Source organism: Poecilia mexicana, unplaced genomic scaffold (assembly GCF_051168715.1).
Source record: "Poecilia mexicana isolate PSO_F unplaced genomic scaffold, ASM5116871v1 scaffold_18, whole genome shotgun sequence".
In the NCBI taxonomy this organism is placed as follows: domain Eukaryota; kingdom Metazoa; phylum Chordata; class Actinopteri; order Cyprinodontiformes; family Poeciliidae; genus Poecilia; species Poecilia mexicana.
This window is the reverse complement of record NW_028263387.1, coordinates 14,113,991-14,139,957: the sequence shown is the minus strand read 5'-3', so window position 1 is coordinate 14,139,957 and position 25,967 is coordinate 14,113,991. Positions and strand designations below refer to the sequence as shown.

The 25,967-nt window shown below is 41.5% G+C and overlaps 3 protein-coding genes across 4 annotated transcripts; all 3 read right to left on the bottom strand.

The window, feature by feature from the left end:
• Positions 1-772: 772 nt before the first annotated feature.
• On the bottom strand, positions 773-9,873 carry LOC106911914 (uncharacterized). The gene is made up of 8 exons (XM_014978738.2): positions 9,678-9,873; positions 6,612-6,721; positions 6,412-6,496; positions 6,135-6,330; positions 4,407-5,431; positions 3,319-4,112; positions 2,038-2,244; positions 773-1,958 (listed from the first exon to the last, which is right to left on the bottom strand). Exons 1-8 carry the CDS (start codon positions 9,767-9,769, stop codon positions 1,714-1,716), a joined length of 2,754 nt encoding a protein of 917 aa, XP_014834224.2. The 5' UTR covers positions 9,770-9,873; the 3' UTR covers positions 773-1,713.
• A 1,153-nt stretch (positions 9,874-11,026) lies between these two features.
• LOC148154082 (uncharacterized) lies at positions 11,027-16,867 on the bottom strand. The gene is made up of 3 exons (XM_088016137.1): positions 16,214-16,867; positions 15,302-15,613; positions 11,027-11,674 (listed from the first exon to the last, which is right to left on the bottom strand). Exons 1-3 carry the CDS (start codon positions 16,334-16,336, stop codon positions 11,540-11,542), a joined length of 570 nt encoding a protein of 189 aa, XP_087872263.1. The 5' UTR covers positions 16,337-16,867; the 3' UTR covers positions 11,027-11,539.
• Positions 16,868-18,068: 1,201 nt separating this feature from the next.
• Positions 18,069-23,599, bottom strand: LOC148154081 (uncharacterized). Of its 2 annotated transcripts, XM_088015937.1 has the most exons (4): positions 22,824-23,599; positions 22,266-22,395; positions 21,661-21,972; positions 18,069-20,022 (listed from the first exon to the last, which is right to left on the bottom strand). In XM_088015937.1, exons 1-4 carry the CDS (start codon positions 22,943-22,945, stop codon positions 19,888-19,890), a joined length of 699 nt encoding a protein of 232 aa, XP_087872063.1. In that variant the 5' UTR covers positions 22,946-23,599; the 3' UTR covers positions 18,069-19,887. The 2 variants fall into 2 exon arrangements, with proteins under 2 accessions (XP_087872063.1, XP_087872061.1); XM_088015935.1 differs by lacking the exon at positions 22,266-22,395 and having other exon boundaries at positions 22,817-23,598.
• Between the last annotated feature and the right edge of the window lie 2,368 nt (positions 23,600-25,967).

The window sequence follows — 25,967 nt, the reverse complement described above, 5'->3', positions numbered from 1 at the left end:
TCTCTGCACAGCTTGGCAGCAGATGGAAGCCAAAGTACTTTATCCTTCTAGACGGCTGATCTAACTTTGGACTAGTTAACATATGGTGGACCAACACCAGCAGATGAAATGCAGCCCAAAATCATCATTGACTGTGGAAATGTCATTCTTCCTCCAGAATCTGGGAAATTAACTTATGAAAAGACATTGGGCCACTGTGGAGCAGATGATTCTGATCTTTGGTCCAAGAGGAGTTTAACACAAGGAATGTAATAATTTTGAATCTCATGTCCTGGATTTGTCCATGTGGAGCCTCACACACAGACCTCAGCTGAAGTTCATGTACATTTCCTTCAAACTCTTAGCAGGCTGAAGGTATTTTTCCTTCCACTCAACTTTTCGTAAATTTGCTCTCTGAGAACAGCCAGCTTCTTCAGGATTGTGCCTTGGTAGATTGCTCCCCCTTGTGGAGGGTTTTGGTTAGTGTCTGTTGGATAATGCAGGAACAGAAACATGTTCCTAATAGAAATTGTTATTGGTTCCCTGTAATATTCTAACTTTCTGACAGATATATTCATTAGATACCATTGCTTACCAAAATTAACAGAAATAATTGCTTTTGAAATAATTTACTAAACTAGACTAATTTGTTGATAGTGATTTATTTTTATACACCTGCTGACTAAGGAATAAAATATTGAAATTCAACATGTTGCCATTTTTATCCACGCCTGAAAATTGTATAAAACAAATTTTTACTTTTTAATAAATACCAAAACAAAAAACAAAAAAACAAGTTTGTCATTTTTATGTTGCTCAGTTGTTTTGACAATGTAAAATTCACTTTACAATCCAGTTTAGGAAAACACAACAAAATGTCAGACACTTTAATAAGTACAGGTAATATTTACAGTTTATATACACAAAGAGAAACTGCCAACTTTGCTATCACAACCTCATACTTTTATAGAATAGGAACCATTTACAGTGCGGATAGGTTCATATGTTGATTCTGAAATACTTAATATTTCTTAAAAATTATACTAATTCACTAATTTATACTATATTATAAATTAGTGAATTCAAGTAGACGTGCCTTGACACACTAACCTATGATGATGGTATGGAGGTATGCAAGAAACACTTAAAAACAGGTGCATCATGGTCTGGGACACTGAAGAATACTTTTTTTCAACACACACACACACACACACACACACACACACACACACACACACACACACACACACCTGTTGGAACACACATGAGCATCAAACACATACTGTACAGATTCATACGAGTCCATGTAGTTTAGTTTGTTCTCCCAAAGCTTTACACATTCATGTTTGGTCAACAGCGAAGTGACAGACGTCTGTCTGCTTTCTGTGTAAAACTCCAGACTTGTTGCTAGTGACCCACTTCCTCCCAAATGTTCTTTACTTTTATTTTACTGGCAGAAAGTAAACAGGACATTTTAAAAAATAATAAAAAGTGTTCACTGTGCTCCACCTCATTTTGTCAAAAAGCTTCCAAAAGGGAGCAGAAGAAGGTTTTATCTCCATCCAGTCTGTCCTCATAGCTTAATCACTTTTATTACACTACTCCCTTATCACCAAGGCGACGACCTGGAAAACCCCAAACCTTCAGGTGCCGCTGCTCTCAGCTTGTTCCACAGTTCGTCCCGACTGCTGGTGGTTTATACATTACGGTATTCTCTCACAGCTTCCCTTCGCTCTAGGTAACTGCAGCAGCACTTTCTCTCCTCCCCTGCTTCTTCAGCAGCTGGATCCGGTTGTGGACATAAAACTTGATGGCTCTCCAGTCTCGCTGGTTGCTCACCAGCAGGGGGCAGAGTTCCAGGCAGCGTTCACAGTCCGCCTTGGCGGGGACGCGCAGGTCCAAGAGGTTCTTCTTGAGGTGCGTCTCCACAGCTACGCGCTCCGCCTCAGACCAGGGTCGCTTCAGGACGCCGCGTTTTCCTGTGGGAAGTTGTAATGAAGGCCATGAGCACACGTATAAGATCCTGCCAGGTCAAAGGGTCGCCGTTGACAAACCTACCTGATTTAACTGGACCAGGTCTCCTTTTTTGGGCGTTTGCTACAGGTGGGGTGACGGTGGTTGGAGGAAGGGGTGCAGGTTTCTTCCGTGGGGGTCGTCCCGGTCCTTTCTTCTTTACGATCACCTCCGTCTTCTCCTTGATGTCTTCTTTCTCTTCATCTGCATCCGAATCTTCTGAAAATGAATCTCCGGAGTTGCCAGACATCACTGTTTTGAAGACAAATTTCAATGTGACTGAAAGCTTAACACTCTGCTTACATGATCCTGCTGAAGATGTGTATCCCCAAAGCATAATGCAGCCTCCACCGTGGAGACTTATGTGTTTAGGATGATGTGCGGTTCAAAGAGCTGCTTCACCTGCTCCTCATCTGTCACCATTGCTTGCTTCTCTGATTGATGCTTTACTTGCTACCTACACTCTGCTTTAAAACTCCTCCCCAACTTTATTTCTAGCCAATCTGCTGTGTTTCTTGGTTTTTCTGAAGCAGATTGTTCTCAGAGGCCTTCACAAAACAGCTGGAGATTAGATATCCAGAAATTGACTCCATTTACCATGTAGGTGACTTCTAAAGACTGTATTTTACTTTTGGTGTACCAGCAAGAATTGGGCAGAAAAATAAAATGCACACTTCAAACGTTCTAAGAAAAAAAGAAACAAAAAAATCCTGATAAAATCCGTCTTTCATGCCACATGTCCAAAGAGGTCAGATCTACCCAGTACTTCTGGGGGAGAAAAGGAGTTGCAGCGAAATTAACAGACTTTATAAACCGTGGGACCTGAGAAGTGAGTTAGTGTTTTGAACAAGATGTGAATCAAAATACTTCAAATGATGCCTCTCAAGAAATGAATTGAAAGTTAAAAAGATTAGGGAAAGAGATAAATTAGTGCTTTTTTACTCTATAATACAATAATCTCAGAATGTTGATTACATTTTTGTAACATTTTAAATCATTTATGATTCAAGGTTCAAGAAAAGCAACCTGTGTAATTCAAAGAAAATCATTCTTAATCGTGTGATTAAAGGAACAATTTTCCTCAGAAGATGTAAAAACATCTTCATTTATAAGAACTGCAGTACTGCAATGTAGTCTTAACTTTTTACTGAATGAAAAAAAAAAAATCACCATAAATCTTTCTGATCTTGATAAAAACATACTTCTAACATTGTGTCTATTGATTTGGGTGCAGCTACATCATTGGCTGATTTTTTTTTTTTTTAACAAAGACATACAAACAAGGTTGGAAGTAGAAAATGAAAACGGTTAGATGCATTTTCTTACCGTCTAACTCGAGGCAAATGTCCTGCAGGCTCATCCCCCTGAAAAGCACGCCCTCTCTCTCTCCATAGAGAACGACACGTCCAACTCGACTCATCAGCGCCGGATCTCGTATGATGGAGGAGCAGTTCTGCGTCACGTGGTACTCCCGCTCCAGGAAGTCCTCCAGCCGTTTGATGGCTCCGCCCGGCCCCTCTCCCTCCTCCAGCAGCAGCAGCTGGGTGAGGATGGCCACCTGCCGCCGCACTCGCGTCGCCGTCAGCGCTCCGGCGTTTTTGGCCCCGCTGGCCCGAGCCAAGTTCCTCAGCAGGTCTGTGCCGCGGAGCGGGGTGGCGGGCGAGTGGTAGGGCCGGGAGAAGACGTAGGGGCTCTCGGGGTCCACGCCCACGTTGGGGCTGGTGCGGAGCAGCAGGTCCAGGCAGGACTCGCAGTGAGGCGGGAGGATGAGCGGCTGGACGCGGCCGCGCTTGCCCAGGACGCCCGCCCGCGGGAGGTGGCTTAAGACCTGACGCTCGAAGGGGGACAGGAAAGACTCCATGGCGGAGGAGGCGCTGGGGGGGGACTGCGGCGTGACCCGGTTGCGGTAGTCCTGAATCGTGAGCTTGGCCACCTCGCACTCCCGGTGTCGGTTGTAGAGGATGAGCAGCGAGAGGCTGGAGTGGCAGAGCAGCCGCCACGCCTCGGCAGAGTGAGGAGAGCGAGTCAGAGACAGAGAAGAGGAGTGCTGCTGGCGGCGGAGGTAGATGATCAAACACGACAGGGAGGAGAGCAGGGGAGACATGTGCTGCCTGTGTGTGCTGGAGAGAAAAACGGAAAAACATTCATCATTAACTAATTTAGTAATCAATTAGTTGTTAACTAGAGCATACCGACTGAAAAAAGTTCAGTAGGTGGAAAAAAACCAAAACATATTCAGAGTAGTAATTTTATTTTTAGGAAATCAAATGTTGATTTTCTTATTTAAAAGGGAATATAATTGTTTATTTACAACTTTTAATGTATGTCTAAAGGAATAAGCAGACAAATGAGAAACCTGTAGATTAGTGACAACATAATAATAAATGTTTCTAGACAGAAACATCTAACCACACCTTACAATCTCTCCATTCTTCTCTGGTACATTCTCCTCCACTCCGCTCAGCTCCAGATCTTCGTCAGGATCGATATTAGGCTCCGGAGTGGGAGGCGGCAGCAGCTCCTCCTGATTCTTCTCTACCTCCACTTTCTGCTGCTCCTCCTGCTTCTCCTTCTTCATCCGCCTTCCTCTTTTCACAGCAGGGGTCGGAGGTGGCGACGGACTCTTTACTCGAGAAACCAGCGGCGGCGAGGAGAGTTTGGCGGTGGGAAGCGGTAAGCTGGGCCCCTTCTTCGCAGCCGTGGGCTGTGCGGACGAAGGAGGCGAAAGCGAGAGGGAGAAGGAGACGCTGCCCGTGCTCGAGCGCGTAGCCGGCGACTCCCTCTCCCTGGAGAAGAGCGAGGGAGGAGCCGGGTTGGAGGCGGAGGACTGCGGGATGGCGAAGGAGTGAGGAGTGGAGGCGGAGGATGAGGAGGGGTGCGGCGCGTTGCCGTTCGAGGAGCTGTGCGTGTGGAGGTGTGCCAGCTCCATGGCCGTTCGGACATCTGGCTGGTTGCCGTGGTATTTCTCCAGGTGGCGCGCCAGCGAGCGGTAGTGGCGGCCGCAGTACGGGCAATGCTGCCGCCGGTTCGCCGCGGCGCCGCTGGAGCTGCCGATGTTTATGTTGATGTTATTGTTTATGTTGGTTGTCGGGGGCGCCAGCGGCCGAGCTGGCGGGGCCACGGGCCCCGGCCGGGAGAAGGAGGAACAGGGGCGCCCGGGACTCCTGGCGGAAGGGGGCGCGCTCTTCTTCTTGGAATTCACGGCCGCAGGCAGCTTGCGCTTCTTGCGGCGCCGAAGCATCCGACCCCTTATCTCCTCGATTTCTTCTTCTTCATCGTCGTCGTCATCATCGTCATCATCCTCCTCTTCGTCTTCCTCCCGGTCGGAGTCGCTGGCCTCAGAGTGGGTGAGTGGGGAGGAGGAGGGCGACAGCGACCAGGAGGGGGTGAGGTAATCGGACACGGAGAGAGATAGCGGGTGAGGGCCAGCCTCTTCCTCCTGGTTGCACAACAGAAGGACAATTAACTGGTGTAGATTACAACTGCTGTCCTGCAGCCAGGAGTAAAACACATCAGGATGAAGTTAGTATCTGTTTTTAATCTTTTTTTTTCTATAATTTAGGAAATCATTCTGATTAGTGCCCTTCTCCTCTTCTGCTCTTCAGTTGTTGTTCTTTGGCTCCTTCAAAAAACAAATCTAGCCTTTATTAAAACTGTTCTACACTGTTTTGCACTGGACTGGTGATTTCACTAAGTTATAAATGTTTTCTATAAGAATATCTAGCAATTTACAAAAAAAAAACTGTTAGAAATATGCAAAAGCTATGAAAAGCTGAAAATAGGGCTGCAGCCACTAGGATTATTCACTTCATGCAGCAGAAATTAATTAGTAGATAATTACTGTCATGTGCTGATTAACAATGCTTGACAGCTGCCATTTATTAAATTATCTCACAGACTAATAACCGTCTGAGACTGAACACACAATGCACTCAGGAGAAGCAGAAAGGATCAGCTTCTTCAAAGATGTTGTCTAAAATATTTAAATTCAGAATACAGTACACTGAAATTAGAACATGTAGCAAACTTTAACGTGGACTGTTTATATGTAATTAAAATAGTCAACTCTAAAATGTCCACACTGCAGTTTTGAATAAGAGCACATTAACAGAAAATACTGTAAAATGCTATCTGCTGCTCACCATTGCATTCTCCCCCCAGTCCGTCAGGCTGTAGTCCACAGTTATCTCCTCCCCTTTCGCGATGTCGCGGATCGCTATGACGACCAATCGGACCTGAGTACCACAGTGGACTTCTCGAATCCGGCAGTTGGGAGGCGGGTGGAAGAGCACGGGTCCTCGAACACCGCTCGCTCCCTCTTCCCCCAGCTCAGGAACGCTGGGAAAAACATGAAGTGGGTTTAGCAACGAGACAGCTTCCGCCAGCATTGGAGAAAAGTGGTCTCAGGGTCTTCTTTACCAGAGCTGAGTGGGGTCAGGCAGGTAGTAGGGACTGCCAGGAGGAGGAAGACGGTCTTCGGCGCCTTCTGGGTACTGGCCGTCACCTTGAGATCAAGTGAACGGCTTCATTATAGAAACTATGTTTGGAATGGAAGGTGCAACATAGCACAACGAATAAACACAGTGGCTCCAGATGGCAAGTTGCATGTGTGTATGTACCCGGGCTGTAGCTGTGCTCCGACATGCTCTCCTCCTCCTCATCTTCTGTTACATACGCTCGATCACACACCTTCACAGGTGTCCCCTTCCTTTTTCTCCCACACACACGACTGTGAAGAGAGAAAAGCCTTTGTTTAGTGTACCGTCAACATTATGTAAAAAGCATTGATTAAAACTTTATTGTAAATATTGGCAGAGCTAGCAGACACGTTAAGGTGTGCAGGAGACATCTGGAGCAAAGCAGATCATCTTTAAGAATTTGTTTCAACTACATGAACCAATCAGGTTTTTACTGGTCCAAACTGATTTTTATTTATGCATTTATTTATTCTAATTTCAGCAAATCCCCATTTTACTAAGCGACTATCACTGATTCTTGAAAGCATTGACTTAATTCAATAATAAAGCAAACAGTTACCAATTGTCACAGAAAAAATGTGCAGCGCGTTTCTTGACAGGAATTTCGACTCCAACTGAAAATGAAGAGATTCCAGATTGATGTTTAAGCTGGAACTACACTACAATATTTTCTGTAAATATTGTGCAGCACCTGCTCAAACTGTACCACTGCATCGACGCTTTCAGTAATTCACCGCTTACAAACTTTTTTTTTTCCACGCAGTACGACCAGACGCTTGAAAGTCACATACATGTGATGTGACGCGTGTCATACGAGTTCGGGAATGTGCTGCATACAGACATACACTTTACGTGTAGCTTTGAGTCGGGAACTACAAAAGAAGAAGAAATAGAAAAACCCGGAAGCGAGGAGACCCTCGCCAGAGAAGAAGACTAACCTTGGTAATCTTTGCCATTCTGTGCAAAAAAAAACCTTTAATTTTAACTTCGCTACAGCCAACATACTTTTACTGTAGTAGTTTTGTGTTTACAATCATATTAATGTACGCTAAGGTGAGAGAAGTGAGTGAACCTTCAATTCAATAAGCAAGAAGAAATGGTTGGGGGAAAAATATTTTTGTGTGGCTTTGAAGCTCACAAACTCCAATATCAGAATTTCAGTCTTTTTTACCGACATGTCCACTTTAAAGAAAGCAACATTTCATTATCTAATATGTTGCCCGTCGTACTTGTTTACACAGTAAGCCAGGTTACTTATATACTTTTTTGAGAAGCATTCCAGTGAGAGACTAGTGAATGTGAGAGTTTCAAGTAAATTTGCTTCAACAGTCTGACACTCTCACAAGGGGCGACCACAATTTCCAAGAGGTTTGATTTTCGCGTGACTGTGTGAATTTTGATCGGGAGCTGGTTACTATCCACGAAACACAATTATGCTGTGACTCAGCCTGATTGCAAAAATTGTCGTATGTTATGAAAAATTTGTCAAAAATCACACAAAAATCACATAGTGTATCCATAACTTTTACATATATTTTTTTTTACTAAGACTTAAAGCAAATATGTTTGTTCATGCATTGTCAGACTCAAACGGTCCAATAGCATGAGCCTTTGCAAAACTTGCTGACATGCCAAGGAGGAAGGTCAGCCTTTAGTTTCAGATGTGTTGCAGCAGGAATCCATCCAAAAGTTGCAGGAAAGTGGCACTGGAGTGAGGGATTGGAATTTCAAACCCCTGCTAGAGAAATGATTATTAAACTTTCCATGTATCAGCAGTAATGCTGGCAAATACTTGTCCATTTACAGCACGTCTACTGTATACCTTTTTACCCTTACAAATCTCTCTCTTCCTCATTTTCTTTTTCCTATCCTGGAGATCTCTGAACTTGATCTACAAGTCTATATCAGTTCTTGGGATAACAGAGAGCAAAAGGTCCACCAATAATTTTTTAAAGCAGGAAGCAAAAGCAGTCAAATAATATAGCCTGTCAAAAGAGGAGAGATCTTTTGACGTAAGGAATATAAGCTAAAATAACGTCCATTATTCCAGCATTTGTAACTGATTACTTTAAAAGATTTGGAATCAATCAAACTGTATTAAGATGCCTCTTCATGCTTCTTCATTTTGCAATTATGTTATTATACACAATATTGCCCTGGAGGTTGGGATTCAATCTGTGGTGCAAATGCAGTAAATTATTATACTCCATTTTTAACAGCCCATGGACATAAATAGGTAAATACAAATGACTCATATGGCTTGCATTCAGGATGCTGTGGCTTTTTTATTTATTTTTTGCTTGAAATGAACACTTCCCAGTAAAAACAGGATTTATTTACATAGCTGCTGGTTGATAAACGCAATAAAAATTTTATTTAACGGCTAGTTATTTTTGGTCAAGTAAAATGCATTCAAGAGTAGCTTGATCAAAATTCTTGCCTTATTTTAGAGACAATTCAGGGTAACGATATGGTAAACAAGATGCAACGAGTAAACCAGCTAATTGCTGCTAATGGTCGTGATTTCTCTAATCACAACACCAATAGTAGCCCCACCCCTTCATTCAATCACTCAGACTGTGCGACTCGTCTTTTGAAAAGACTGATTAGCGCAACAATGTGTCCCTTATTCTCTGAACCCAGTGACGGTTAACTGTTTTAGGATGCATTTTTTCATGGTGGTCAGCAACTTTGTTTACTCAACACAAAAACACGCCTGCCATTTGTGAGCCGTTGGTCCAAAACTGATAAGAAATATGTTCGTAAATATGCAGTTCCTAAAATCTGGTGGATGAGGAAGACTTGTGATTTAAGGGTTTTCAGACCGACTGTTTTCTGCGGGGATAATGCTAACATGAATGCTAAACCACTGCTAGCCTGTTAGCTTCCTAGCAGCACCTAGCTAGGACTTCTACGGCGTATAAACATCTGAATTAAAACGGGTTTCCTTTCAGTCCAAAACCAGCCGTCTGGGCGGCAGACGGGAGCCTTTAGTCTTCACCGTCTGCAGCCAATAGACAGTTAAAATACACTTTCCCTTCTCCATTTTCTGCACCACAACACCGAAATCATGCACGCGAACACTGGGTTCTAACGTTAACTACAAATACGCGCACGCTCCCAGCGCGTGCGCAAGTGGCTCTGGCGTTTAATGCGATGAAAACGACTCGCGACGACCAACCGGTTTTCATCGCCGCACTCACTCACCCCCGTGGTGGTGGCGGTTTGCTCCCATCCCCGTCGCTGTCGAGGGTCGGTGGCTCCCGGTAGTCAAAAGGCGACCGTACGCTCTCCGCCATTAGAACTGCCTTCACTACCTCTGGTGCTCCGGTAGATTGCACACAGCGCGCATGTGCACAACATCCTTGAGGTTCCGCTGGTAAAATGGGGTGCAGCCTACCAAACCCTTTAAAATGTGGAAATAATAATAATAATAATAATAATAATAATAATAATAATAATAATAATAATAATATTTTATATACATAATGAGTAAAAACCACAAAAAAAACTAAAAATAATTATCGCCATAAGAACTCATACTATTGAAAATAAGTAATAATAGTAATACTTCAACTTGTAATAGGAAAAATATCACATCTATAAAATAATACTGAAAAACATCCAAATATGCATTGCTCTGTGATGGACTAGAAACTTGCCTGTCCCATGCGTACCTTGCCTATGTACCATTGTCTGCTGAGAATTAGCTAAGCATTAAATGAGAAGACAACCTGAGTCAGTTGACAAAATGTTGCTAGACTTTTTTACTTTCATATGTAGGATAAAGAAATGCCACTAAATCTTTTCCAGTGGCCTAAAAGGATAAGAAGTAGGTTAAATAATCTGCTGCAAATCCCTGGAGTCTCCTTGCTATGACCACCCAACCCACATTGAGGTGGTATCCAATTGTACTGGAAAACATTCTGTATCAAGTAAAGTCTAGCTAAGTAGGTACCAGTGAAACCTACTTAGCTAGGTACATGTAGATGCAGGATAAATTGGGGACCAATGTGGAGCTCATCCAACATGGTCAGAGTGCTCCGAAACGGGACGCACAGTTTGAACTGAGACTCGCACGTTTTTTGAACATTTACTGATTCTTGTTAATACAGTAAGTGCACCAACTGCACTTAGTCTTTTATATTGTTAGATGTAATTTGTTTTATGGGAAAGATATTGTTTTGTCATGTGGAATTGTTAGATAAATACAAAAACTGCAATTACACGAAGAAGCAAAAACAAACTATGACGGATGCTGTTGGACGCTGTCTGTAACCTGATTTTGGTTTCAGTGGTGAAGAAAGCAACACGCTTCGGTTACACTGGCTAATTTAAATCATATATATATATATGAATGATTAAGATCTCTCATGAGGAAAGTTGGCCATTTCTCTGCTTTAGTTCCCTCTGTAAACCTTAAAAATGAAAAATATAAACAGACGGTGTCAAAATAACTCAGAGGTCTTTGCACATTGAAGCTTTATTCTAGTACGGATTTTATACTGATTTACATTAAGTGCCTTTGTTCACATTTTGACAGCCAAAAACATCAATTTAGGTTAATCATTGTTTATTTATGTTGATGTTTATTTTGTATACAATATGTAACGGATTGTACAAATAACTGAATACTCATCAAGTTCTTAGTCTGAGTTGTATGTATGCAGAAAAAGCCAAAGAAGATCAGTGTAAATATGAGCCAATGCTCTATCAGCTGTGCGGATGTCTCCGTGGTGCCTGGCACGTTACATACGTCACAGGGAAACATAAACGATTGGGTAAAATGTAAAACCTCAACACAGTCCACGTCTCCAGGAAAGCAGTTGTTTCTCAACAGAAAGACCCTCTATACAAAGCAAAGCAGGTGGTCACTTTGACACTTGCTGTGGAAATGCCAGTGTCTGGGAAAAGCTGTTTACATGGCTTTAAGCAGTTTTTAGACATCAAGTGTATAGAGTGATCATCTGTTTACATGTTTAAATGGGAATATTTTGAAGAAGAAGCTGGTCATTAGTGTTGATTAGGTTTGTTTAATGTTGCTGGAGTGAAGCGAAAAGGAGTCAGATCTACTTTGTTCCTTCCCTCTCTGTGTGTAAAACATGCAGGGTCTTTGCAGCATGGTCGGCCCAGTGGATGAGCTCCAACAGCACACGGTAGGTCCACATTTTTAGGCCAAAGGTTCCCCCCATGCTATCAACTTCCTAGACAGAGAAGAGGAGGAAAACAAAGCATCACGTCTGTTAGTAGGGAGAGACAAGGCAAAGGAATCATTCTGTGTTTGAGCCATATTAACAAAAAATACAAAATTCCATCCTGTTATGAATTCAGGCTACGTAAGCTCTCTGACTATTGGTCAAACTCTAGATTCAGTTGTGAAGATATCATGTTTTATTAAACAAAACAAATGAGAATAAAACAGTTACAGTGGAAAAATCTAACCTCAAATGCAGAAAAACAGATTGATTATGTTTATTATTAATCAAGGAAGAGACAAACTGGAAAAGTGTTTGTATTCATAAATTTATTCATAAATTACTGCAGTCTGATTGTTGTACACACCTTTAGTATCTATGAAATGATCTGTACATTTTAAATACCTCTGCTTATTTAATACCTCTTGTTTTATATTGTTAAATGTAATTTTGAATGTTTTGTGGGAAAGAGAATATTTTGCTCTGTGCTACTGTTAGATAAATATATTGATAAATATATTGATTTATCAAATGAGAAAAAAAAAGAAGTTACAATCACACGAAGAAGCGAAAGAACTATGATGGAGACTTCTGCATGCAGATGCGTCTCCCACACACTAATGAAATAATTGTGAGCTCTGATCCCACATCAAATTAACCTTGCAGAACAGTCCAGTGTCCGTGACCTGATTTCGATCACACTTGGTTTCACTGGTGAAGAAAGCAACACGCTTGGGTTACGCTGATTAATTTCAATTTGATATAGAATAAGATATACTTTATTGATCCCCAAACTTTTTCCTGCGAGGGCCACATAACTGTTCCCTTTTCTGGTCGGGGGCCGGTCTTAGTTTTTCGAGAAAGAAACCTTAGAAAACTTTTGTTGATGGGGGGGGGAGTGAAACTGTGGACGGGTGGGGGGTGGGCTGGATTACTGCCGACGACATATTCTCATTTGCAGATAAATTTTTACCCAGAATGCAAATGGAAAAAAACCGTGAGCGAAACTGTGACTGGTACTGACTAGTATATATTCCATTGAGGGAAACTAAGTTTCATATCTGCTCAAGAGCCCCCCTGGTGGTTGAAGAAAAATCCACATATATATGAAAAAAAACACTGAATACTGGTATTGTTCAGGGGGCCAGACCAAATGAGGAGGCGGGCCAGATCCGGTATTGTTCAGGGGGCCAGACCAAATGAGGAGGCAGGCCGAATCTGGTATTGTTCAGGGGGCCAGACCAAATGAGGAGGCAGGCTGGATCCGGCCCGTGGGCCGTAGCTTGGGGACCCCTGCCCAAAGGGAAGAAACTGCTTATTTGTTGACAAGCTACTTCAGCCAAGGTGTTAAATATTAGTAAATACAAATGTAACCATAAGCTATATACAATTTCTAAAGAAATATATATTCATAAGTATGATATTGTAATTAAATATGACTAAATATAAATAACAAGAATGCATATTAATCTATGAATAAATCTGTATACAAGTCCAGAAAAAAAACTTAGATAAAAGACACTCAGAGTTGGGCATTGTACAATCTGATGGCTACAGGCAGGAATTACTTTCTGTGGTGCATTTTGGTGTTGTCAGTCTCTGGCTGAAGGTGCTCCTGTGGCCAACCAGCCTGTCAAGAAGTGGGTGAGACTCGTCTAAGATGACCTGCTCCTTGGATGGGATCCTTCTCTCTGACACCACTGTCAGAGAGTCAAGCTTCTCTCCAAAGTCGCTGGCCTTGCGGATCAGTCTGTTGGCGTTGGCGCCAGTCTGATATACAGTGTTGTAATCCACAATCTATGGTCTCCCAGTGAGATAGTCCACAATCCAGGCCAATAGTAGAGCTGGGCAAGTGGAGTTGAATGCACTGCAGAAGTCAAAAAACATAAATCTCACAGTGCTCACTTGCTGGTCCAGGTAAGTGTTGAGCAGAAAGATGATGGGGTCCAAGTCTCCAAGTTTGGGCTGATAGCAAACTGCAAGAGGTCCAAGTGTGGTATACTCAAGAAGCCGGTGCTGATCCAGGATGGGTTCCTCCAGGGTCTTAATGATGTGGAACGTCAGAACCACAGGCCTGAAGTCCTTGGAGCCACATGGATGCTGGGCCTTTGGCACTGGAACAATGCAGGACGTTTGATCACGGCTGCAGTTTCTCTCTTCTTTATTACTGTCCGTATTTCAGAGAGACGGGCAGCTAGCAGTGCTGCTAAAACATTCTGCTGTAAAAGTTACTGCATGTGTAGGCCTATCACGATAACAAATTTTGCCAAGCGATTAATTGTCTAAAAAATTATTGCGATAAATGATAATATTGTTTCAAGACCTTCTGACACTGATTTAATGGAAATGACTAATAAAGCATGCGATTTCCTGCCATAGATATACATACTTTATTTTCAAAAGAACACATAGCACTGGAACTAATAAACTAAACAACCAAAAACAAAAATAAAATGGATTCTCAGTCTCCATTAACAAAAAACACACTTGAATAAAAACTAAACAACATAAAGCCAAAGTGGAAATAAATACTGCATTCAACCAACAGAGTGCAGATATGAAATCTGTATACTATATTGCAATACAGTAATCACGAGATTTAAATTGAGAAGATGGTCACATCCGATTACCTAATGCAGTAGTTCATACTACACGATTTTTTTGGTTTTTTTGTCCCTATTTTCCCCTTATGACAATCTTAGAACGTTGGCCGCTGGTGATTTCGTAACCGATCATCCTGCAGTGTGTGGTGTGTTACGGTGGATCGTCATGGCCGCTCCGATCTAAATCAGGGATTTCCCCCAACTGGAAGCATCAATGCAGCTCTTTGAATGTGACAGGTAGCCAATCAGAAAGCACGGATTCTCCTCCATCCTTTTTGAGGGGAAATTATGTGGGGAATCCCAAACAGCTGACACAGCGCAACCGAAGTCCAGTGGACATTGGAGATGATATGTGGAACTACGAACCCGATCGAACCGTTATACCTAGGATTTCTGTCAGGTTTTGAAAATGGGCCGACAGTCCGCCAATAACTCGTGTTGTGTGCGCTGGACATTACACTAAGGAAGAGCACCGGAGTTCAGCCTTTTTTCATTCAGTGTCATCAACCGAAAGAAAAAAAGACAGGAAGAGACGATAAAGCCGATAATTAAAATGAGGTCGATAGGTTTAATTTATTGTGCGATTAATTGATTTATTGTTTATCGCGACAGGCCTATGCATGTGTTTCTGCCGCTGCTCCTGATTAAGCTCGTAATTAAACTCCTACATAATGAACAGCTCTCTTGATAGGAGACGGCATATCCACAGCTAAACATAAAGTACTAAACACTAAATTTTGTTCGCAGTTTTCAGTGGCGTAAATCACGAGCCAATCAATGAATGCTGTCAGCTGTTAATCAAATTGTTTCAGAGCCTCCCCTGCTTGGTGCTGCTAATTCTACCCTTGAAGTATGTATGAAAATCTGAGAACAGCCATGCCGAATTTACTACCGGAAAACAAATCTAGTTGAGGCGGCCTCTAACCGGCACAGGCTCGAAAAGTGGAGAAGTGAAAAAGTGAGATATTTTAATTCAGAGGAAGATCTGGCAAGTGGCTTGAATCCAAACAGGACTGTGCTGTTTATACTTCACCTCATTACACTGCTGATCTTGAGCCACTTCCAAGGTCAAATCTTTGCTCTTCAGCAGATCTTTGGTGGTGCAGAGCAGATTCTCCAGACGTGCGCGGACACATGCTTTTAAGGTCTCATAGCCGTCGCCCTCCTGGTCCAGCTCCTCCTCCTCCTTTTGGATGACACGGTGGAGCATCCCCAGACACTGTCGCAGAGCCGAGTGCAGCAGCCGCACTTGCTCCTCTACACTGGACTTTGTTGTCTCTGAGGACAAAGAGACCATACGTACACCGTCTGGGGTTTGGTCCGACAAGGAGGTCTCCCTCTTTTTCTAAGGGAAAAGAAAATATACCCAGACATGAGGAATTTATGATAAAATTCTATCTACATTATGTGAAGTGCAAAGAACTATTTTTGTTTTAAATAATGCAATATTATGTTTTAAACATTTATTAGTATTTTGGTTTAAGTAATGCATTATCAGATGTGTAGTCACCACCAGCTTTGCTAATTGCTGCTGCTAGTCTGAAGGAGCTGTGTGGGGAAGACACTAGGGAGGTGTGCACTGTGGGGTGGAAGTTCGGCTTGACGCTTAACTTATGTTGTCTGAAATTATTTTGTTTTAAACAACTGTTTTGTTTTATATGTGGGAATAATGCTACATTTATTGATTGATTTGATTAAAAGGTTTTCTGGTAATGAATCAAAACCCCCAAGAAGGAAAATTGCTGAAAATCCATAAAGCAGAGAGATCAGAGATATACGGATACATGCTGCTGATTACATTTCGCACTGAAGTTCACCTTTTTCACGCTCAATAAGACGGTAGATAACCGTCTTAGCTCAGGGACAAACCGCATATATCGGAACGGTCTGTGAGTCACACCAATGAGAAACAGTGAGGCAAAGCCCGGAGAGCGGGAAAACTCACGAATAGCTGAAGCAGCTGGACGCATTCTTGGTGCAGTAGCCGGGCCATGGCCACCGCTCTCCCGGTCTGCGTCGAGCTCGACGCCGTTGAATTGGTTAACGGCTGCTTCCTCTCCTCTGCCATTTGCACTCAGGTCGGTAAAGCCGGCGATAGAAAGCGAGCCGAGGAGAAACGAAGTCTAACTCGAAAGAACGACCACCTTTCTTCCCCTTCGCCTAAAAAACAACAAACAAACAAACAAACAAAAAAAAAACACAGACACACACACAATGGAATGTGCGTGTCTGTGCGAAAAGGGAACGGTGGTGTTTATGGTGCGCACTCCACTGACGGAGCACGCGGGGATTTAATGGCGCTTATCGCAAGTTACGTCACATTTGCTTTGTGAGGGCGCCAGTTGCCCGGAAGTTCGGGCAAACAGTACAGAATGGCAACATGTATAACTATGATCTGGTGGCTTCATTTCAAAAAGCTTTAATACAGAAACACAGTGTAGACCATAGTTAAAATGTAGAGGATTCAAAGTAAGCAGAAAGAAGGTAGTGTTGGTAGAACTTGCTATTAAAAGTTATCTGCGGCTACCTAGCTAAGTTCCTGCTGGGTAATATGGGAGATTCAAAATATAGATTTATCAATGTGTTGCAATTTTTTCCAATTCAAAATCAATTCGGGAAAACTTGTGAATTGATTAAATCTCCTGGGCCATGTTGGGCAACAGTTTCGTGAGCTGCTTGCTCTGTCGCTATCAGCTTAGTGTGGAGCTTATCCACAGTGGACACAATGGTCACTGTGCTCTTTACTGTGATGCACAGTTTGAATGAGACTCTCCAGAGTGTTTTGTCAACATTTGCTTCTTCTTGATAAGAGCCACCAACTGCATTTTGCACCATTTGAAGACGTTGTAAAATCGTCTTCAAACGGCACTTCGAAGAGACTTCGAAGTGTCTCGTCGAGGTTTTCATCCAACCTCGAAGAGACACTTGATAAATTTATCAATTGAATTTGTATGTAGAGATCTACTGTGTTAAACAGAAAAGAATAAATTAGATGGTGACTGAGTCTGCTGCCAATAATAAAATCACTATGCTTACTTTTTATTTGAAAATGAACTTTTGTTTTGTCAACCTTCCTTTGAGTCAAGCATTCAAGCACAGCTTTTTTTTTAAATAAAATGATAAAACTGTGTGGCACACTAGAATCACTTATTTCTTCTTAAAGGCTCTCTATAATCTGCTGTTTAAAAAATGTTAACTACTTTTAGACCTCCACAGCTCCTACATATTGCACTTAAGATTACTTAAGTAAATTTTGCTCTATTTAGCTGGTAACCAGGCCATCATATACATTTTTCACTACTTACAGGAGACATGTGAGACTTCTTATACATTCTCCATTAACTTACTGAATTGGTGCCATTGGGTAAAAAGTGCAGCAACATCAAAGGAGACACCCAACTCCACCAATTTTCCACTGACGTTAAGATCCTGAACCAAGAGTTAAATTTAAATCACTGCATTTTTTCCTATTGTGTTGCATTTGTATTTATGTTTCATAATTCAGTGCTCACTAATCTGTTGAGAAACCCAAAGAAACATTTTTATTTCCTTGTATGTCGTATATAAACAAATGAGAGTTGATATGATTTGCATCATGGGAGTAGGATAATGTGCTTTAATTTTGTGTAATTTTAAGTATAATTGATCACATGTCACATTATTCTCAATTTGCTCACAAATTTATACTAACTCAACATCGTAAGGTTTTCAAAGTTAACTGATTGTAATGCATTTTTATGAAAAAAAATCTGAATCACAATTATGCCTTCTTGCAAACAAAACTAACACAACACAAGGAGTGGGATTGGTATTTTAATTTGCAATATACAATCTTCACAGAAATTAACAATGCATGGCATACAGAAAGGCATCCAATCATTACATCTAAAGTGAGTTGTTTTACACTCAGTTAGTGCATCTGGCTATATTAGAAGTGTGGTGCACAGTGTTAGATTCTTTAGGCATCACTGTGAAAAAAATACAAATAAAAAAATCTGTCTAATACAGCAGTTCTAATACTATTTCCAGGCCTCACGACTAGGGATTTGGGGGGAGGAGGAAGGGGATACACCCAGTTGGTCAAATAATGTAGAGTTCAGCAGCACATTCAAGTATCAGGAGAGACCTATGAACAAAGCAGCAAAAACATGACACCATGTCACAGATGGTGCTTCACAACACACATGACGAGACTCTAGGACATCATTTAGGTTAAATATGTAGATCGTGTTTGTTAAAATCTATAAATGGCAACACAATCAGCTGCACATGTAAGTCACAGTTCATCAGTTACAGATTTTTGGTTAAATTCTAGCAGTTAGTAAATTGAGTAGTGTTAAAAACAGCAGGTATGTGTGTATATATATATATATATATATATATATATATGTATATATATATATATATATATATATATATATATATATATATAGCCATTAACTGAAATTGATTTAAATAAAAATTTTAAATGAATTCAAAGAAAAGAGAAAAAATATAGCTGTCACCTCTCAGACCAAACTAATTTACAAACTCTACAAACATTTTTTTTTTTTTTTTGCCAAACAAAAAATCTACATGGGAAACCAGAGGTCACTTTAACACTTGTAGTGGAAATACCAGTGTCTGGGAAAATCCTTTAATCTCCTGTGGCAGTAGAGCCCCTCTTAGCCCTTTAACAACCATTTTAGCAGCATTGCATTGCACAGAGCTAAGTGGGGGAGTCACGAGGGAAGGTTGCTATGTGAGGCAGAAGATCGGAAATTGCTTCATAGGCGGCACTTGAGCCACCCAGGCGTTTTGAACAACTGAATGGTTGCCACCCAGTGGTGATTTCTGATATGGGCAACATGGGTAAACGCCCAGGGTGATATCTCATAAGGGAGGTTTGTGGGGATAGAGGTGAAGCACATCGGTCCTCCACTCGTTGAGTGGAGGGGGCGCCGGTGAGATTGTTCGTCCAGGGTGCTAAACAGGTTAACAGAGGAGCGATATTATGATGACTTCCTGAAGGTGGAGTTTCAGAAAGAGCAGGAATTTTTTTAAAGAGACAGGGGCCCATTTTAAAGGCGGTAAATTACGATGTCCAAGTTCTTTTAAGTCATATAGCATTTTTATAGCTGAAGGTAACAGAGTTACTAGATTGTGATATAAAATGCCACCATATGCCTGGAAATGTGTTATACTGACATTTTTAAAGGGGCTTGAGTGTGTGGCTGCTAGGCGGCACCCACACACTCAGATTAGTGTTAAGTAGTTTTTCCATGTCAAGTGTATAGAGCAGGGGTGGGCAACTCCAGGCCTCGAGGGCCAGACTCCTGCAACTTTTAGATGCGTCTCTACTTCAACACACCTGAGTCAAATAATGAGGTCGTTAACAGGACTCTGGAGAACTTGACTGCACTGAGGAGGTAATTCAGCTGTTGGTTTCAAGTGTGTTGGACCAGGGAGACATCCAAGAGTTGCAGGACACTGGCGCTCGAGGACCAAGATTGCCCACCCCTGGTATAGAGTGATCATCTATTTACATGTTTAAATGGGAATATTTTGAAGAAGAAGCTGGTCATTAGTGTTGATTAGGTTTGTTTAATGTTGCTGGAGTGAAGCGAAAAGGAGTCAGATCTACTTTGTTCCTTCCCTCTCTGTGTGTAAAACATGCAGGGTCTTTGTAGCATGGTCGGCCCAGTGGATGAGCTCCAACAGCACACGGTAGGTCCACATTTTTAGGCCAAAGGTTCCCCCTATGCCATCAACTTCCTAGACAGAGAAGAGGAGGAAAACAAAGCATCACGTCTGTTAGTAGGGAGAGACAGGGCAGAGGAATCATTCTGTGTTTGAGCCATATTAACAAAAAATACAAAATTCCATCCTGTTATGAATCCAGGCTACGTAAGCTCTCTGACTATTGGTCAAACTCTAGATTCAGTTGTGAAGATATGATGCTTTATTAAACAAAACACATCAGAATGGAATAGTTACAGTGGAGAAATCTAACCTCAAATGTAGAAAAACAGATTGATTATGTTTATTATTAATCAAGGAAGAGACAAACTGGAAAAGTGTTTTTATTCAGAAATTAAGTAAACCTAACTTTGTCTCATATCACTGTGGAGGAACCCAGCTTATCTTTCCAGCATAGTTTCAGCTCATTAAGATTTCCAAGCATAAATCTGAAAAGAGGTCTTGTTATTCAGTCATTCCATTGCAAATTTCCTGATGTGTTTGGCAGAAGGCCTCAGGTCTCACTCTGAATTGACCACAAACCCCTGTGTACACCAGTCACTGTTGGGCGACACCCACACACTCAGCTTAAAATCATAACATATCTGCACCTTGAAAACAGCTAGAGATTGTTCCAGAAGTTTTGAGGAGTTATATTCTTTTTTTTTGTTTTTGTTTTTTTAAAAAGGAAAAGCTTCCAGCTGGAAACTTTAACAGGTGGAACTAGTGGAACCTTTTTCTAACTGCACTATATTAAATCTGCTAGATGAGGTCAAAAGTGGGAGTGTGAGGAAAGTCAGACTTCCTGACATTCACTGCTGGAATTATAACAATGGTTGTAAAAGTTTTCCACATTTCAATAAGCTTTATCAGAGTGGAATGGTGGATTTCAAATAGTTTATGTATGGCCTTACATAGGACTGGACAATAAATCAATAACGTATAAACAAATAGACATGACCTTGTAAAAGCAACTTATTCTATTATTATTATTATTACTATTATTATTATTATTTCAAAGCCTGACCAATTTGTTCCTATGGTAAATGGCTTCACCTCTGGGCTTTGTCAAGACCGGCGGTCAACAAAGCGCTTCACTCTACATTTTAGTCATTCATACACACATTCACATGCTGATGGTGGCAGGTTGTTGTATAGCTCGCCCTGGGGCAGCCTGACAGAAGCACCGGCACCACAGGGCCTCTGACCACCAGCACCAAGCCCTGTACTAAAAATAGCAAAAAAAAGTTGCAAAGTTGGCAACAGCAGGCTGACTATTGTGAAACGGAGCCCTCTCTCAGATGCTAGTGATGGTAGAGTAGATCAGTAGATTAGATCAGTTTCATATGTCGGTATCGATCACCCAAAATGAAAGAAATGATGATCAGTCTGTGCACCCCTATAAGTTATCCTCCCCTCCAAAACACTGGAAGTTTACCTCGACGCAGGCTTTTCACTCAAATTAGACCATGTGGATTGTGTTCTTGCAATATCAAAATAAGTCTTTGCACATAGAAGCTTTTTTTCGGAGTACACATTATACTGGATGAGAGTCAGTGCTTTTCACATTTTTGTCTGCATACAACCATGGCCATGTTATGTGTGTGACAAGTGACATCTAAATGTGAGTTTAGAGGAAGATATCCAAACAGGATTGTGTCATTTAAACTTCACCTCATTACACTGGTGATCTGGAGTTACTTCCAAGGTCTCATCTTTGCTCCTCAGCAGATCTTTGGTGGTGTGGAGCAGGTTCTCCAGACGTGCTCGGACAGATGCTTTTAGGGTCTCGTAGTTGTCTTCCAGCTTGCCCCACTCCTCCGCCTCCTTTTGGATGACACAGTGGATCATCCCCAGACACTGTCGCAGAGCCGAGTGCAGCAGCTGCACCTGCTCCTCTGTACTGGACTCTGTTGCCTCGGAGGACAAAGACACCATACGTCCACCGTCTGGGGTTTGGTCTGACAAAGAGGTCTCCCTTTCTTTCTAAGGAAAAAAAGCACCAGTTGAATAATATGGAGAAAAGATTTCTCTTATCTTTATAGTGACACAAATAATAGGTTAATCTCCTGTTGGCTGCTGTCACTCCTGTGGAAATATAAGATATCAAGCTCATGGGGTCAAATAGTCAAAATAATACTTCACAATGAAATACCACTCTGCATTTCAAAATCCAATTATAGTTTTGCTTGTTACAGCTGAAAGGTTAAAACATAATGCCACTGTTATGATGTAAACTAATTATAAACAAAGCTAACCATAGTAGGTATGTTATACACATGGTAGCTTTGGAATAACAAAGCATCTGGTGTTGACATGTTGGTATGGTGAGTCCCAAAAGAAAATCTCCTTAGGGCCCCAAAAAGGCTTGGAAGTCGAAAAGGGCTACCGAAAAAGAAAAAAAAAATTCTGGCTTTAATCTCAGGCCACAGAAATAAATAGCTTAAATCCAACATGACATTCTTGGTCACTGAACCAGGTTCCTGGGTGCCCATCTGCTTTAAAGTAAAAATTCTCAGTTAAAGTCAGATTTTTTTTTTACTGAGAAAAAAAAAAGATGAAATTTGGGGATTAAAGTCAGAATCCTGAGAAATAAAGAAAGCATTCTGAGATTAAAGTCAACATTATTTTGTTTTTTCAGTGGCTCTTATCCTCTTCCGAATGGACCGGCCCTGTCTGAACATCACCTATGTTCAGTGTCTGCAGTAAAACGGCAATGCGACAGGTTGCTAACAGTCACAGCACAGGGACAAACCGCATATAACGGGACGGTCGGTGAGTAACACCGATGAGGAACCATGAGGCACAGCCGGAGAGCGGGAAAACTCACGAATAGCTCAAGCAGCTGGACGCATTCTTGGTGCAGTAGCCGGGCCAGGGACACCGCTCTCCCGGTCTGCGTCGAGCCCGATACCGTTGAATCGGAGGCGGTTAATGGCTGCTTCTCCTGTTCTGCCATTTGCACTCAGACCCGAACAGTAAAGCCGACGGTGAAAACCGAGCCGAGGAGAAAAAACAAAGTCTATCACAAAAAGAACGACTACCTTTGCTCCGGTTTACCATAAAAAAATTAAAAAAAGAGCACACGGAATGTGCGTGTCTGTTCGAGGAGGAACGGCGTTTGTGGTGCCGTGAACGCAACGCGAGGGGATTTAATTGGTTCCGCACGCTAGAGGGGCGTTCAGAAGGGGTGAAACACGGGAGGTTATTTTTTGTAACCCCCTTTTACGTCACTGTATGACCCACCAGCGCTTGGTATATTTATGTCTTTTTCCGTCAAAAAAGACAAAAAATAATTATGATAAAATCACAGTTTATGATCAAAATATCCTGTCTTTTTAAAACGTGGAATGTGATAAAAAAAAAAAGATAAACCCTTTCCTTTGGAGAAACCAAGAATGATAGGAATGCCATTAATAGAGTACGTTTCCCAAATCCATAAATCACAAAAGTGACAGCGGAAGAGAACTGTAACCCGACCAAACTGGTTGCATTAAGAAAACATTTGTAAATCAAATTAAGGGGAAATTGAAATTACATCTAAAATTTATACTGCAGTGCCTTGCAAAAATATTTATCTTTGGTTTAACTTACAACGACAAACATGATGGCCTTCTATAGGAATTTTTACGGAGAAAACAACACGAACTAGTGCAAAACTGTGAAATGTTAATTTGTATATCATCTAACCTCATCAGTGAGTTCTTCAGGCTCAGACTTTTGAGAACACAAGTTCACAACACCCAAGATATGACATTTATCAATGGGTCACACACATTTATTTATGTTACATAATACTGCTGATATCAAAGCCCATCACTTTTAAATGTTATTCTCACATATCTTCCATTACTTCCCCATAACGTCCCAATGTATCATACACTGGGGCTTACTATAAGGTTTGGTGTCCCACCAGAAGACCCTAATTTGTCCACTGCTTTAACATTATCATTTGCTACATGTCTACACTAAACTTTAAGTCTCTAATATTTGTTTTTAACACTAAACTCAGTTGTGAAAATGCCAGTCGTTACAAAGAGAAAGTATGTGCTCTCTTCTTTTCATAGTTTTGCATATCAGAGTATTTAAATTAATTGAGTTTCAGTGTCATTTACTTTTAAATATTTTAGATTCAGGAGGTCTTGGCTTTAACTGGGTCATTACCACACCTAGAACAAACTAAATCACCATGCTTGCACCAGCATGTTTGACAGCGAGTGTAAAGTTATGAGACCATGAAGATTGATTTTGCTCACAGAGCATTCGAAGCTTGGTCTCTGCTTCTTAGCTGATCCTCTCAGTTTGCCTGTGGGATTGTGGGTGAAATCCTGATAAGAGGCTTACCTTGATACCTTGATACACAGAATACAGCAGAATTACTTAAGAACTGCAAGCAAACTTTGGTCCTCCATCTGAAACAACGTCTTTAGGGAGGAGAGATTTTCTCGAGTCAGAATTCCTCTCCTTGGAAGAAAGTTTGTGAAGTGGTGCCTGGTGGGACGTCTTATAGAATCCATCTACAATCAGGAGCAGGACAGAGTGGTCATTGGGCAAATCTATTACAGTACTCGTTTTGTCATGAGTCAGTCCTCCAGGAGGACAGACTCATGACAAAACGAGAGAACCTCAGGGTTTGCTGATGGGTCTCCCTTATTTTCTGCTCCAGTTCAGGTTTGGTAACTGTTAACCATATAGACTTGGGAAGCATGTCTACATGCCTGACCTCCTGTCTCTCCTCCGTAGTTTCATGGAGCCTGGAAAGTGCATAAGGGTTGGTGTTCTTACTCTAAAGTCAGTAAGACAGTGAGAAATTGAAACAGTTGAAGAATAAGACTCACCTTGGGACTGAGTCTCTTTGCTACTCTGAGATACTGCAGATTTTTATGGTCTGACCAAACCACAAAGGGTTCATTAGCTCCCTCCACCCAATGCCTCCACTTCCAGTTTATTCTTATTAACTTCTTAGTTAACAAGACTTCTTGGTTTATTCCAGTTTAACTGCCATCACTTCATGATCACCAACATCATAGTTCTTTTCTGCAGAAAATAAGCTCCTGGAAAAGAAAGCGCACGGGTGAGTCTTACCATCCCTGCATCTCTGACTATGGCTCCACGTGGTTTTTCTTCAGGTATTCCAGGTTCCACATAGCACTCCTGTTTCAAAGATTGTGGTGACATGATTCAGTTCATTTCGTGTTAATCTGATTTATTAAATACAAGAAATAAGTTTGAGATTGTAAGAAGATGAACTGTGAGCAACTTCAAGGCTTTTGATGTTTTTTTTGTTTGTTTGTTTCAAGGCACTCCATATTTCAGAGCTGCCACAAGGTGGAAACAGACAAAATAAAGTTGGAAAGTTTTCTATTTGAAATTTTCTGTCACTGAAAGCATATAAAGGAGATGACTTCAGGAACAAGTCAGAAGCAAATAATGATTCAGATATACATCTATTCAAAATGTATTCATTTGGATATTTTAGTCTATTTACCTTTAGAAAATGGAAAACAAATTCCTTTTTGATTAATATAATCAGTTGCAAAGGTTCATCTTAAAAATAGGCTTAAGTGTTGCTATGAACAACAAAAGTCCTTTAATTTCTTAAAATGAAGCGGCTCCGTTGCAAGAATCTCCACCCATTTTGATTACTGTAAAAATGTAAAACAAAAACTTAAAATATTCATCAACGTTGGATCCATTAATATTTTGTCCCTCAATCAGTAAGTGATCAGATCAGACTGCTTGGAGCTCAGGAGCTGGGATTTCTTTTTATGAAACCCCCCTTTAGATGCTAAGACCTCAGCTATAATCCCATCAACATTCTGATGTGGGCAACAACACAATCCGATGCCACAAACTGAACAAGAGAGCTGATATGCGGGCCTTGCGCATTATGTCTTTTCAGTTCGCAGTGCAGGTAAAGCCACATACCTCCCAGCTGCCGCCAGGTGGAGACAAAGTACATCAAAATATCTTAGATATTT

What these genes read in the sequence shown, in the direction of transcription:
- LOC148154082 (XM_088016137.1), bottom strand. Translation starts at nt 16,336, where the DNA reads ATGGCAGAGGAGAGGAAGCAGCCGTTAACCAATTCAACGGCGTCGAGC. An exon ending in TCCAGCTGCTTCAGCTATTC is followed by an intron (nt 15,614 to 16,213) that starts GTGAGTTTTCCC and finishes CTTTTCCCTTAG; the next exon opens with AAAAAGAGGGAGACCTCCTT. An exon ending in AAGATCAGCAGTGTAATGAG is followed by an intron (nt 11,675 to 15,301) that starts GTGAAGTATAAA and finishes TTCTCTGTCTAG; the next exon opens with GAAGTTGATAGCATGGGGGG.
- LOC106911914 (XM_014978738.2), bottom strand. Translation starts at nt 9,769, where the DNA reads ATGGCGGAGAGCGTACGGTCGCCTTTTGACTACCGGGAGCCACCGACC. An exon ending in CCTGACCCCACTCAGCTCTG is followed by an intron (nt 6,331 to 6,411) that starts GTAAAGAAGACC and finishes TGTTTTTCCCAG; the next exon opens with CGTTCCTGAGCTGGGGGAAG. An exon ending in AAGAATGGAGAGATTGTAAG is followed by an intron (nt 4,113 to 4,406) that starts GTGTGGTTAGAT and finishes TTTTCTCTCCAG; the next exon opens with CACACACAGGCAGCACATGT.
- LOC148154081 (XM_088015937.1), bottom strand. Translation starts at nt 22,945, where the DNA reads ATGGCAGAACAGGAGAAGCAGCCATTAACCGCCTCCGATTCAACGGTA. An exon ending in TGTTATTCCAAAGCTACCAT is followed by an intron (nt 21,973 to 22,265) that starts GTGTATAACATA and finishes TTTTTTCCTTAG; the next exon opens with AAAGAAAGGGAGACCTCTTT. An exon ending in CAGATCACCAGTGTAATGAG is followed by an intron (nt 20,023 to 21,660) that starts GTGAAGTTTAAA and finishes TTCTCTGTCTAG; the next exon opens with GAAGTTGATGGCATAGGGGG.